The 15,594-nt window shown below is 35.1% G+C and overlaps 1 protein-coding gene across 1 annotated transcript; it reads right to left on the reverse strand.

Moving 5' to 3' along the window:
• Nucleotides 1–433: 433 nt before the first annotated feature.
• On the reverse strand, nucleotides 434–15,047 carry LOC116347106 (dynein beta chain, ciliary-like). The gene is made up of 29 exons (XM_031777540.1): nucleotides 15,036–15,047; nucleotides 13,965–14,936; nucleotides 13,372–13,794; nucleotides 13,007–13,199; nucleotides 12,829–12,902; nucleotides 12,713–12,745; nucleotides 12,423–12,494; nucleotides 12,350–12,359; nucleotides 12,246–12,269; nucleotides 11,930–12,156; nucleotides 10,047–10,271; nucleotides 9,297–9,595; nucleotides 9,034–9,179; nucleotides 8,457–8,956; nucleotides 6,809–8,314; nucleotides 6,564–6,725; nucleotides 5,892–6,140; nucleotides 5,613–5,724; nucleotides 5,271–5,533; nucleotides 5,065–5,166; nucleotides 4,766–4,960; nucleotides 4,503–4,672; nucleotides 4,286–4,424; nucleotides 4,034–4,200; nucleotides 2,174–3,878; nucleotides 1,645–2,063; nucleotides 948–1,580; nucleotides 608–802; nucleotides 434–533 (listed from the first exon to the last, which is right to left on the reverse strand). Exons 1-29 carry the CDS (start codon nucleotides 15,045–15,047, stop codon nucleotides 434–436), a joined length of 9,327 nt encoding a protein of 3,108 aa, XP_031633400.1.
• Nucleotides 15,048–15,594: the final 547 nt, after the last annotated feature.

Raw genomic sequence — 15,594 nt, forward strand, 5'->3', positions numbered from 1 at the left:
GATAATGGATGAAAACTTGTCTCTATAACTTTTAAGCACCATATCAAGTTTTTTGGTTTATTTTTCCATTTTACTCAGCTCAGAAATATTATTAATTTCTGGTTGTGTGTTTACAGTAAAAATACAGTAGAGAACACAACAAAAATATTTTTCGTGTTTTCGACTGTCTTTTCTGCTGTTACATGGCAGGCTCATATGAAACTCTCGGAGACTCGGTATAATGCACACAAAAAGTGAAAAAAATTTGTTTACTAAAATTTATCCAAAAATAAATGAGACTTCGGACAAACTGAATTTTATGTCAAATCGTCTCATATTGAGGTTAGGTGTCTTTTGCGTGTGCAACAGCTTTAATTTTCAAAACTTGAATTCCATCACCAACATAAACAATATCACGGAAATGTCGAAAATTTATAGTCAGACGTTATTTGTTCTATGGTTGTAAAACAATTGCAACGCCAGCCAATATCCATTTCGATGGTTTCTCTCTTGTTTTCAAATTAAATGTCCATATATATGTTGAACCACGTAAACTAAAACGAGACAAATTAAATGCCATGCAATTGAATGAAAAAGAAGCAATATAAATGGCAAAGTTTTTCGTTACCGAGTTCTATAGATCGGACATTCAAATACGTTACGCAATTCTTGTTTGTCCTTTGTTATTGCTTTGATGTGAATGAGTGGCATTTCGAAGAACAGCTCTTTGAGTCGTGAATTCACCAATGAATTTATCAAATTGTCCCATCTAGCTCCTTCTAGGACTAGCCCATCGATATTTGCACCGTCTCGTGGGCACTCACTTCAATTCATACGAAGGTAAATCGGAATTATTGACAAATTGAACATGAAATGAGTGAAAGTGCAGAATAAGAAGGTACTTAATGTATAGTTGTGTGAGCATTGCACATATAATAATAGTATATAGTGAGCAACAAATAACGTACGTGTAATCTTCTCTATGTTTTCCCGTAACATCAATTGTCAAGCACATTCTATCTAATGGCCATTCATTTTTCCGTGCTGAAACCTGCATTATGGCAGTCAAAAAGCTTTGCGGATTAAACAGACCCGGCAACCATACGGAGATCGGTAAGCTAAAGTCAATTGACCACTTGTACAGTTCTTGATGTCGTTGCAATAAATTTGAAAACCACAATTGTAAACCGAGCGTACTCGGATATGCTAGTTTTGTCCATGTTGACGGCATTCGATCAAATACAATGCATTCATCGAGCAATTCCATTTCAGGCGTAATCGTTAATTCGCCACGATGGCCAAGCATCAGCTCTCGCAGTGATCGTCTCATTTCGCTCAATAATTGATTCATTCGTTCGCATTCCTGATACACAACCACAACATACGGTGTTCGTTCTTCGAACCTTGTCATAATCTCAGCCATATGAAAATCGTCCGGTATTTTATCTTGAAATTCTTCAATCAATTGTTTAACCGTTTCTTCACGTGATACCAAAATCACCGAACTTGATCCAGAGTCTCTGGGTTGAAGTTCAAATATTTCGGCAAACATATTATTCGATAGTGTGGTTAAAAATCCAATTTCCGCATTCAAATGCATCCTTTTCCACACAAGAAAATAGAAAATATTTGAATCATAAAATAAGTAATAAATAAGTTTTTTACCCATATAGATGTGGTGATTCGTTTGGTAAAAAATCATTAATATATTGATGATAACCAGTTAAATCTAAATTTGGAGGAGCCTCAAAATGGGGACAAAACGATAAATCTCCCGTCAATAAACCGGACTGCATGAATTCATTAAGGTACGTTCGACACAACCGTCTATCCCAATCGTCAGTGATATGACCACCATACATAATCTCACCGAATAAATAACGCAAATCATTCCATGGTATATTTCGATTTCCTTCCAAATAATTGAAAAGAACATAAACGCTGATTGTTAAATCTCCAATGCTAAACGGATACGATAAATTCCATCCAATCGGACCGAATTTTCGGCGTTCACAAACACAAGCATGAAAGTAGCACAGTGAAAATAAAATTGCCTTGAATTCACCTTCCTTCGAGCACAATTCCTATGGCAGAGAAAATGAATAACAATAATAAATAAATGTAAACACAAAAGATGTTTTTCTTTTTATGTTATGTTTTTCTTATTATTTATCCGTCAAATGATATAACTTACCAGCATTTCTTGTGTAAAATTGTCTAAAGCTCGATGTAAATTTGCTTTGATACCAGTCGGCGATTCGTTTGTTATTTTTATCGATGCTTCTAATATACCTTGTGGTATGCTATGAAAATCTGGTGATGGTGCCGCTTCGGCGCTCAAAAATAATCGAAAATTTGGATGGGCCGTTTCGAGTGTTTCTTCAATAATTTTTTCCAAGTGTGGTAGCCACTTAGTGACCAAATGAATGTTTTGTAAAACAACCCAATGGCCATGTTCTCGTCCCATTTCAATTGCCATTTCGGCTAATCGTTCTTGACCTTGACCCAATGAAATGTTATGATAGTTCTGCAAATCAGTTGATATGTTCATGGATTTTCCAAGCTTTTCAACATCTTGTACCGGATCAACTCCGGGCGATAAAATAAAAAATAACGGTGTCGATGCACAGCTCTCCATAAATGATTCGACAAATGGAATTGTTCGAACGCCAATGTATTTTTCGCCCATTGTTTCTTCGACAAAACATGTGGCTGCATATATCATTCGATCGGGTCGTAACGTACGTAAAATGCATAATTTTTGCATTGGTGTTCGATTTTTCCATTCGCCTGGTAATCGTTCCATTTCGGGTGCTTCACTTTCAATGAATTTCTTCCAACGTTTTGTCGACAAATCAAGATCACGATCAAACCCATAAAAAGCATCAATATTTGATAATGCCTTAACACCGCCCCATAAATGCTGTGGCAAAAAATCAAACGGCGAATGTAGATTTGGTAAATACGGAAATCTTAGCACAAAATCCAATTCACTCAATGATATGTGATTGCTGTGAATCAATATTTGAAATACCAAATGCATTTTATACACAAGTTTATCCTTTTCAAATAGGCCACGACACGTGTAACAATAAACCGCATACGTAATTGAATCGAGCAATGCGAGCACTCTGTCTTTGGTTGTATTTTGCTTTGCCGTTTGATTAATAGCTCTCTTGAACACAACAATAAATGCCTTCAACGAAAATTGGTACATCGGATTTATTTTGCACAAATCGTTCAAAATGAAATATAAAATTGATGCACGTTCGGCAACACAACGATATATTTCACGGGCCGTATCAATTTCTTTGGTTGTTATTCTTGTCTCTGTAACTTTTACTTCGATTTCGGCAGCCATTTTTTTTGTCTCTTCCAAATTGATAACTAACGATGGATCAGAAAGTACATTATCGCCGGCAGCCGCAAGCCGGGCCAATAATTCATCCTCCAATGATTTTAATGTTATTTTAAAATGATTTTGTTGCATCGTTAGCTCTTGCTTCGATTTTTCCAAATCGGGACGTTCGGCTTTAACCACTTCGGCTAATAGTTGTTGTTCCAAACCTTCTCGTGTCACCGTGAAATTTATCAGCGTTGTTTGTGCCTGCATTTCCGGTTTATAGTGTGGATTTCCCAATTTTGTTTGTAAAATCAAACGAAATTTTGGATTGTAATCCACCTCTTTGTCGCCGATTTTGATTGTTGCGCCACGCTTTGAAAATTGACGACTTAAAAGAGCGTCCAGCACCGCGTCTATTGTCTCGTCAATGTTTTCCAACAAAACCGTTTGCCCAGTGGCAATTGCTTTCTCGATTTCTTCCAAATACGATTTTTGATTTGGACGCAAAATCACCAACGTTTTTCCATATTTTTGCCGTATCCATTTCACTCCTTGCCTACATCAATAACAGAAAATATTAAAATGAGAAAGAAACAATTATTTTTTTTAATAATATATCTGCTACTAAAATAACAAACAAACAAAAAATAATGACTACAACATCTTCTTCTTCATTCTTTTTTTTTTTTCGTTTTCAATATTCTTATTTACAATTGTGGGTCGATAATTAGTGGCCAGCGCGTAGAATTTGTTAAAATAATCGCGTTTTCTGTAGACATACGATCGTTAGGTAAACCTTCGTTGTGCCATGTAGCGATGGTAGCATCGTCGCAAATTAAATTCAATGAATCAATACCTTCGGTGTGTGGGATTTCAGGCTGTGTATATATAGCGAGAAAGAGAGAGAGAGAAAAGGGTAAAATTCGCTTAGAGCAATGAACAAAACGTCGAGAAAAAATGCACCTTTAATTCTCTGAAGGTTGGCTTCCAAATGTTTTCCTGTAGTTCATGTCTGTATATTGGTATAAATCCTCCGACATACGAAATAAAACATGAAATCAATAAAATATCGCCAGGGAGTTTTTCAATTTGAAATCGAAGTCTGTGAGAGAATAAATTACAAAAAAATAAATAAATAAATCCCGAAATAATGGAAATTTTTGTTTTGATTTAAACGAACTTTTCAACTGATTGATGCCATCGAATCGCTTCTGATCCAAGGCCATTGACAAGTCGATGAGCCAATGATATGGTCAATGCCGTTTTCTCTGCTTCAAATTCTAATTTGGTTTTTTCTGCGATGGCTGTCTTGAATTCTCTTTGAATCGAATTTAAACGAGACTCGATTTCCTGTACAGAGAAAAAAATGGCCAATAATTTGTTTCGTTGGTAGTTTCTCTCTTTTTTTGGTTCGGCTTCAGAAAAAACCGAGCGCCAACCCACCATAATTTTATTGTTAAGGAAATTCAATTTGTCTTGAGCTGCTTTCAATTCGTTTTGTGCATCTTCTAGGGCTCTTTGCTTTGGCTCAACTACCAAGAAAACGTTGTGAAAGTTGTGTATATTAATGACCCATGCACATAAACCGCTTGCAGCGGTCGATTTGGCGAGGATTTTTTGTGGATCAAATTCCGGATCCTAATAAAGATATTTCGTCATTAACCAATTCGTTGTTGCTTTGTTTTTTATAAAGAAAATTGAAAAGAAGTAACACGTGTTAATTTAAAATTGAAAAACTTTACTTTCAAGTACGGTTGTAACGCTTTGATGACTTTTGTCGGTATATTCTCCTTTTCAAAGTTCTCCAATCTATGCAGAAACTTGTCAACGGCGCCCATCATTTGCTATCAACAGCCATACCGAAAAACAGCGTAAATAGATATAAAACCGTATAAAAATCATAAATAACAAGTTTTAAAGATCGGATGAAGCATAAACAACAACAAACTTTGCACGCTCTCCATGTCCTGTCTTTGGGTATTTTGCCTTTTCCTGAAAACAATACCAATACCGCTGCACAGACGTGAATTACAGCTTTTGGAGGCTGCCCAAACGATTTCAATTCCGTTAAATTGTTTTTGTTCAGTGTATTTAGAGCCTCATTTGCAGCGATAAGTGATGGTTCGGCTTTTCGTAAATCCGCTTCGCATATTTTTGCTTTGATCGTTACATCTTCCTCAATTGCTCGTACTTTTCGTTCTTCGTCCGCAGCTACATTGAATTTCGAAACATAGTGAATGTCATTTTGGTGGAAGTAACAATATCTCTTCATTAGCACACACTATAATACCTATTAGTTTTTCCTTTTGAACAATTTCATTTTCTGCACTGACGATTTTAATCAATTTATCAGCAGCTTCATTTTTAGCCTTGAGCGTTGTTTCTTGTTCAGCTAGAACATACTAAAATAATCAATCGGATTATAACATGATTTACTCAAATCACTTCGACTTAACTCCATTTCAATTCATCTAAATGGTATCAATTATACGCTCAATGCACACATACACACACAAACACATAAATAATAAGCAAACATGTATGTGTCAATGATTAATTGAAAACGTACCTTCAGTGAATCAACTTGATGTCCACACTGTGCTAATCGAATCAATCCATTTTCCAAGCGCTGTATGCGCTGAATGTGGTCGTCTGTCTTTTCGGTTAGCAATTTTGAATACAATGAAATGAGTTCGAGATATGACTTTGGTGTTGTGTAATTATGACGCTTTTCGTTGGTCAAATAATTTTTCGAAATATCATTAACGCTTTCCAAAACAAATGCCATAAATACGGAAACCGATTCGGTCAGATAATGCTGAACATTCGTAGAAAAGAACACAATGGTCATTCATATGAATACATAACATCAACTGAGTATGTTGTTACAACGCATTTTGAATTTTTAAGAGTAAATAATAATGGTGACCTGAAACGATTGTTTATGTACAGAAAGAGCACACTCAACGAAGAATCGTAGCAACATGTATCTTATATACATTAGTGAGAGTTACACGTCACTTACTTTTGCCCAGACACAGTTATATAATAAAAATTCACTAAACACTAATATGTGGTGCCTAATTGGTTGCACGCAAAAAACACAATATTATGTGAACGAACACTCAGAGTAACACAGTAAGGGTGTAAAATTAATAAAAATATGTTCCGCCCATGCCACCATTATTCTCAACAACTCAAAATGCAAACTGCTTTCTGTTCTGTTCACTATTTGACTTACTGGTAATACGTCGACTTTTAACAGAAATTTTTTGGCCACCGACTCTAAAGCGCTCTTGGGCCATTCATAAAAGAAATTTATAGCGGTACAATTTACTAGGGCGGGAAACTTTCGAGAGCGACGTCGCAAAGTGGAACCGACCGGTGAAAAACATAAAACCACCTGTATTTAAAAAATTTATTGGTCTCACATGTACGATATTAGGGGCTGCAAAAACTCACAAACAAAATGAACGAAAAACAAACCTTTAGTAATTTTTTTACTTTCTCAATGAAATACTTCCAGCAATTTTCTCGTGTATCGATAATGCCGAGTTGTTTCACCTCATTTTTAACCGAGCTTATAATGTTATCGGTTTCTTCATCCGTGAAAAGGTCGGGAATTTCACCACTTGCCAACAAATCATTAATCAGAACCAAATATGATTCATCAGCAACTTGAGCATCGGTTAGCAAAAACATTATTGACATATTCTTAATGCCAACTTTATGGTATAGAATATTTAAATCGGATCGTAGGTCATAGATGCTATATCCCTTTCTCAATTGAATTTGATACACCGACAATGATGAAATAAAGGCACTCAATCGTGCTAATGATTGTTTACCGCTACCACCGACACCTATTAGCAATGCATTACCGCGAGGCATTTCCAGTATTCGATTGATCCGACAAATATGCGACATGGCATCTTCAAACAAAACCAAATTCATTTGACCGACAAACTCATTATAACTGTGCATTGCTTCGGCCAATAAATTTGTAAGCGTTGGCCAATTTTTAATTTGCATGTATTTCGGTTCATTGAGACCATCGGCGAAATGACAATAAATCATCGGTTCACTAAATACTTTTGTATCGTCAATTTCTTCCAAATATTTTTTGAATACATCACGCACCAGCTTTTTGAATGCCTCCAAATCGGAATCGTCGATAAGTTTATCGCTGTATACACGAAATGCTTCATGAATATAGAGCCGAGTAAGATCTTCATATTCTGGGCATGTGTCTTTCGTGGCAAACAATAATCCTTGATAAATGTTTGCCAAATCACGTAAGTTGAATATGTAATGGAATTTAAGGGCTGTTGGTAGAAAAAGTTGCGCACATCTACTATGCAAATTCAATCCCATCGAAACGAGACTTTTGCAGATACGTTTGTGATGGTAGGTAAAACGTTTACTATCATTGTTCAAATGTTGTGATAAAATTGTATGATAAATATGAAATAGTGCCGCATCATTTGGAAAGTTGACAGCAAATGTGAAGAAGTGCCGTTGTAACCGTGAATCAATCGTAAACTGTCCAGCTGTCGGACACATTGCACACAAAAATTGACAATTGTGAATTTCACGGAGAGTCAACTTTGATCTATCGTACCAATGCCCATAGTCCATAAATTGTCGTATTATTTGATGCGGACGAACCGTTTCGAAGTGATCCTTTTCGGGCATATTTAAGTCATCGATAAAATATATCATGAACTTTGAACCAATTGGTGCATAATTTCGGCCTGCCTTCTTTTCCAATGGTTTTTCCAATATTTTCTGTAAAATTTCCGATGAAGTGTAATAGTTTAATGGGATATGGGTCACCAAATAATTGTCATTCAAATTGGATAATTTATCGTTGATTGTAACCGTTTTTCCGCTTCCCGATACACCAACTAACATTAGCGGTAGTTTTTTATCCAATAAAATGTCCAAAAACCATCTAAGACATACATTTGTAGCAGTCGGAATGATACAACACTATAAATAAAACAGATACAAACCAATTTCGATGGAAATTAAATATATGATTGACTCTTGTAACGACCCACAGAGGAAATTAGTTATTTTTTTATTAATATATCAAGTGATAATAAAGTGTGAGTGTAATAAAAATGTGTACCTGTAATGGCATATCGGTATCAATATCATATTTTGGTACAAGATCTTCCCATAACTTAACTTGTTTCGTATTATTATCGACATAATAGTCAAAAACGCATGAATTATCCGGAAATTGAATGCTTTGATATTCATTTATCCAAAATTTGCTAAACTCCATACGCCAATCGGTTTGTTGATCTTCAAAAAAACTTGAGCCAAAGCCCCAGATTGCGGCAAATATAAAGTAAATTTCGTACCAATCTTTCGGGCAATTTTTCGGCACATTCTCAGTCGTTAATAAACAATCGAGTAAATGACACGTCATTTGGACCAATGATATTTCTGGTATTGGTGTGATTTTATTGAATTTTTTATTCGCTTCAAGTAATGGTGGAATATAACGATCGAATAGCAATAGCAATAAATCGTTTGCATCATCGGAATTATTTCGATTTTTTAACCACGAAGCGACGATTGGAAACCATCCAAGGACCGTGTCATTTACGTACAGTATACCGGCTATATATAAGAAATGCAAATGCATATGTATCGTAAAAATTAAAAATTCAAAGTCAAAAGTTGTAAAGAAAATGTACCTCTTGACACTGTTGCCGGTGTGGCGCTTTGTAAGTGACCCACCTCAAATAAAAGTCTCATTTCCTTTGTAAGTGCTATGCGCTCATTGCTAGCTAACGTTAACACTTTGTTATCGTCCATGACCGTATTCAAACTCTCTATCCACCTACAAAAGCACGATGTGATTTTTTTTTTTTTATTCAAATCCGGATTGAGAGGTTCGTGTTATCTTCGGGTTTTGTATTTAAAACGCAAAAGTTTAAATTGGCAAAATATAACTTACATTGGGTCGATATCACCATCTAAAATGATCCATTTCGGATTGTTATTTGCATATTTTGCCTGGTCCCTTATCAACGACGAAAGAAGACCATCTTTCCATTCGCGCGTTGCCGCATTGATAAAACCAAACAGTTCATTGTTTGACACACATTTTGGATTCAAGTCATACACCAAAGGCTTTCGCTCCTGTTGAATGTATGTAGCATTCAATGTCTTCCAAATTTGAGATTTACCATTACCGGCATCGCCCACTATAAAAACCGAATGACGCACAGCTAACAATTCCTCTAATTGAACAACCTACAAATTATACAGAAATCAATTTTTACATTATCCACACAGAAACAAGTATTCGAGTACGCTTACTCGCACTTGCGGTGTTAGTAGAAGCTTTACCTCTCAAAATGAGTTACGCACTCTATTTTTGGTGTTAGTTTCATCGAAGTAAACGCATCACAGTGAAAAAAGAGATACATGTGCAATACATATGTACGTTGTCGCATGCGTTCAACGAGTTATGTTTCGTTGCGTGCATATGAGTCTGTGTATACGCTAACGAATATGATTGCTAAGTGTATCATCACATATGTTCGATGAAACTAACACCAAAAATAGAGTAAAATAGAGTAACTCATTTTGAGGGGTAAAGTCTCTACTAACACCGCAAGTGCGAGTAAGCGTACTCGAATACTTGTTTCTGTGCATGCTCGCCAATTTTCTGTTACGCATTAATGATTTGATTTCAGATTACTTTTAAAATAAAACCATCTTCGGCTTCTAAGTTGAGCTCAAGAGCCGATTTTCGAATTAATTTTTCAAAGTCGGTCGATCGCTTTCGCGGCACATCAATCAATGGAAATAGATCTCCGATCAAACCCATAAACACCGGTATATCGTCAGAAACGATTTTCGGAATGTTAAAATCACGTAAAGCTCTCATCAACACTTGCTCTTCGGGACGTTGGCGATCACTTCTCTGTATTATATATAATTAAAAAACACTTCTTTGGAAGTTCTCACTGTGACGCAATACTGCACATCAAATCTGAAAATGATCTGATATAAATTTTCAGTGACGCTTGCAATCAAATACACAAACAATTTTTATATTGCGTTGCCTCTCTCATTCTTAGAAAATTAAAAATGAAAATAATTCCCAAGAGGCAACGCAATATTAAAATTGTTTGTGTATTTGATTGCAAGCGTCACTGAAAATTTATATCAGATCATTTTCAGATTTGATGTGCAGTATTGCGTCACAGTGAGAACTTCCAAAGAAGTGTTTTTTACTTATATCATTTGTTTTAACATTAAATTTAATTTTTCTGTTTGAAATCTACAAATTTTTTTGGCATGCTCAGAGCTGTCAACGAACATTCGTTCGTTCGTTCGTAGGCAAAAAATATTATTATTTTGTTCGTTCGTTCGTTCGTAGAAATAAATTGCGTTCGTTCGTTGGCGCACACTACCCAGGGGGTCAAAGTACCCGATTGGGCTCAAACTTCACACAATTTTAGTGATTAATTAGTGAACATTTGTGACGCAATTTTTAGAATTTGTGACGCTCCAGAAAAAAAGTTACAGGCCTAAATTTGAAAAAGCCTATTCATCAAAAAGTCTATAAATGAAATTTTGAAAAATTCGAAATAACACAAAATTTCAAAAAACTAATGATGCAGTATTTTAGTGATTAATTTGTGATTTCCAAAAATATTTTGAAAATTTCGATACGACATCTGGCGGACATTTTTTGAACAAAAAAGTGAAAATTGCGCAAAAAAGAATTATTATCGAAATTTCGAAAAGGCTTTCAATAAAAACAACCGTAATCATAAAAATTCTTCGACACAGATTTAGTGACCAATTTGTGATTCCCAAAAATGTCAACATTTGAATTTGTGACACACTCCTTGGGACAGAAATGTCAAATTTTCGATTTTCGATTTTCATACTAAAAGTCGAAAATCAATGAAATTTTTCAAAGCGAATACTTAGTTCTAAATAAATGGTGTCATATTTTAGTGACCAATTTGTGACTCTCAAAAATGTCATCATTTGAATTTGTGACACACTTCTTGGGACAGACTACACTATCTACCCGAACTCCAGTTTCCGAATATGTCATTTTTCGGAAAATTGTTTCTGGTGGTCAAAAATGGACAAAACCAAAAATTTCCTTTTTTTTTGAAACGCCACCTAAATTGAAATTTTTTATTTTTTTTGCGGATTCTTAATTTGGTGCCCGAGCACTACTAAAATATGCAAAAACCCTTTTCCAAAAGTCAGCGGTATCGATTTTCATTTCTTTACAGTATATATAGAGTGACGCAAAAATATATATATCACATACAAATATGTGTATAGGTATGTTGGTATTGCGTCACTTTGGGGACTGCCGTCCCCCGTGATAAGCAATTCAATGACATTTTCTTAAAAGATATGCAACAGTAAACTAGTGTGAATAGTTTGAAGTAAAAGAAAATCCAAAATTTAGTGAGCTCAATTCAAAGAGTTCAAAACCATCAATGTAACAACTATCATTATACTTTCATTTCAGCTTGATTTTAATAATATATTATAGATGGTGAAGGAAACGACTATACTTGATGACATTTCATTCATAATTATTTATACCTTAAGTGTACCAGCAACAACAAGCACTGATTTAACCGCTCGCAAACCCCAGTCATAGTGATCTTGATTGGATAAAAGCTCTTTGCACAACGTATACAATGTAATAAACTTTCTAGCCAACACTCTTGCTTCCTGAAATCCTTCCGCCACTAGCATTATTTCACAAATTAATGCAATGTCAGCAACAACCATTGCACACGGTCGAAAAAGTGTCTTCAAATTCTCGGCTGCAGTAAAGTTTAAAAAAATGGATATACAGACGAGTTCCGTTTGATATTAAAGCATCATGAACATAATTTATTATTGAAATGCTTACGCAATTCTGTGCGACCGGCATAGCCTAAAACGACAGACAAAAAGGACAAAGTTTTGAGTAAAATATGGCCAAACATTATGCATTTGAAAATGTCACATATGTACCTGGATTCATCTGGAAATAAAATAATATATGAATATAAAGTATAAAATTTCTCTTGTAATGTGCAATAATTACCGTGACAAAAAGTCCGACCGTCGGTACCAGTGAAATCATGTCGCCCATGAACATGAATGTCGATTTGTTATTCTGATTCCAATTCGATTGAATAATAAAATGAGATAGAAAACGTACAAAAAAAGAGAGAGTTATTAGTTTTTTTTACAGCCATCCAATTTGATTGTGTTATGCATCCAATTTCGAATATTTTATCATAATTCAATTTGTTGCCAATTTTTGTTCGAATGTCCAGACATACAAGCACATTGAAATGTATAATCGATATTTCATCGAGAAGAGAGAGTTACCTTATCTCTAAGTGTGACGAAGTGTCGTCCACCCTTTATTGTGGCGTGTGTTCATTTTGAATATAAATTAAGAGTCAAGCGATAAACTACAATCGTATAAGTTAATTTGAATTTACCTTGATTGCATCTTGTATGCACTTGACCTGCACGGCCACCACCGAAAGCACTTCAACGGAAATTCGATTGAATTCTATGTAAAACACAAACCATATCAACATTTATTTCGAATTTTAAAATCAAGTAATTTTCTTTCAATTTTAATTTTATTTTACATAGCAAATATCCTTTGATTACCATCAAAAATACCAAATGCCCCAGATGAGGCCAAACCTTTATAAATTTGGCCACATGATTTATAGTCCATTTGTTCGGAACAATTGAAAACATAAACCATCATTCCCAAGCCCTTTGCCAAGTCTTTTGTTGTTTCGGTTTTTCCAGTTCCACTTGGGCCGGCTGGAGCACCACCATGAATCAAATGCAGCGACTGTCATCATCAATAAATGATAAAAAGCATAAGAATCAATTGTTCATTCGTTATAGTAAAGAATGTTTTCGAAATGCAGAAAAAAGGGGTACAAAGGTAAAAGACTTCAAAGAAAACAAAATTCCATTCACTATTTTTCTAACAAATCTTCTTTTATTCAAACGAAATCTACCTGTGTCAATGTGATATAGCATCTGTCAGTCAATGGTGTGATTACGAGACGAGTTCCAATTCCCAAATATTCATAATCATATTTAAATTCAGCATCGCAAATATTCACATAGCAATCATCATCGATGCGATCCCATCGATGTCGTAATTGGCATTGCCATTGAAATTCATAGCTTTTGGTCACTCTTTGTGAAATCATTTTTGCAACCACATCACGTGAATGCACATCAATCGTACAAATAGTCATAATTTTTTGTCGATCACCGCTGCTCAAATCGCCCAAAAGTAAATTTATCAGCGCATTCAATTGTGAAATTTGCTTTCGTTGGTAGTCTTTCATCGCATTTTCATAGCCTTCTTCAATTTTTGTGAAAATTTCATTGATTTCAATCGACCAATAGATTTGTGATATACACAGTGCAACCTTGATGAGACGATGAAAAAGTATAGAGAGAGAGAGAGAGAGAGAGAGAGAGAGAGAGAGAGAGAGGGAGAGAAAAGCAACAAACAATCATTTTCATGTTCACACAAAAAATCAGATATTGTTTTTGACATGCGATTCAAAACACCCACACGCAACAAGCATATGCATACCTGAGCTGGCCAATCTAAAATCCATGTGTCACGTGCCTTATCTTCATATGATTCAATGGACTGGGCAAATAAACGATTTAATGTATAGCGCATGATGTTGGTCACGCGATTCAACCAATCTTCAACCTTACCATTACAATTACATTGCTCACAAAAGGCAACATATTCATCGTGATCTTTTGAATACATTCCCAATGCCATTTTACTATTATCACATAAATCGGATGAATCTTTATATTTCAATAAACGGATGGAATCATATAATTTGGGCAAATGGCGACCGACTATCAACGGATCATTGCTATTCGATAAAATATCTAATAAATCAACGGATGAGATAAAATAAAATCGAGGATATACCAAACGTTTTGTTTCAAGATAGTCGTTCAATGCTTTTTCGCATAATATTAATTCCGATAAGATTTCTTCCATTCGACGGTGTAGCCCATCATGATTTGTTACGACCAGCACATTTGGTTCATTCAATATCATTTCACGTATTTCATTAAATGTACAATTCGTTTTCATAAAACGCTTCGAATCGATTGGCAATTGCTTTCGAATATCTTCCGAACCGGAAAATATACTCTCCAAATAAATCCATTTTCGTTGAACTTCCGACCATGTGATTATTATTGTGTCGGCCATACCAAGTTTGTGTACCCATCCTTTAATTTCTTTTTCAAAAAATGACATATACTTTGATGTGGCCATATTTTGAATTTGCACTTGATTCTCTTCCAATTTTTCGATCAAATCTTCCGACACTTTCACCATTTTTATACCATTTGTATGCTCTTCAGAGTCAAATGTAAGAGTTGCCCATTGTGCTTCAATTTCTTTTAATGTTTTTTCCATTTGCATTTCCTTTACCGCTTTGTCCACCGTTTGTTTTACTTCATCTTCGAATTCGTGCAAACCCAAATTCAGCAAATCCGATAACGTCGTTGACTTGTTTAGACGAATGTTCAACTATGTACAGAGCCGAAAATGTTTACAAAATATAATCGAATGCAAATTTAGTTTAGCGTAGCGCTTATCTGTATGCATTAAAAGTGCAAAAATTATTACCAAATAAATCATTCCAAACTTGGAGAATAGCTGTAAAAGATAAAATCAACAGCAATAAACACACATGAAACGTATGATCTCAAAGAGAGGTGAATATTATGCAATCATGCTTAAAAGTACATATCAGTGTTGTGCGGTAGAAGTGGGGAGGGAAAGACTCTACAACAACCCCCGGATTTTGAAAATTTCATTCGATTTCCTAGGGTTTTTTAAACTAAATTTTAAACATCAATCCCCTAACCACCCTACCATCAAACATCCAACCTTGCATACTAGGGTGTAGCATTTTTCAAAAAAAATAATGGCGAGGGTCATAACTTATGCTCTGGGGTCCACCAAACACGAATCAGTCACTTTTTTGAAAAAAAATTGAAAACTGGCGTGTCAGTGGTCGGTGAATGTATTACCATTTTGTAGCAAAATGACATTTTTTTGCCGACGTCGTATCTTCATGAAACTTTGTATATCTCATTTTTTGGCTAAAAAAATTGGTTTCTGAAAGTTTGAAGTATTTTCGTCGAAAAATAAGTGTACCTCCCGTACAAATTTTTCGATTTTT

The sequence above is a fragment of the Contarinia nasturtii genome, unplaced genomic scaffold (genome assembly GCF_009176525.2).
Source record: "Contarinia nasturtii isolate CC-2019 unplaced genomic scaffold, AAFC_CNas_1.1 Cnas_scaffold_1699, whole genome shotgun sequence".
In the NCBI taxonomy this organism is placed as follows: domain Eukaryota; kingdom Metazoa; phylum Arthropoda; class Insecta; order Diptera; family Cecidomyiidae; genus Contarinia; species Contarinia nasturtii.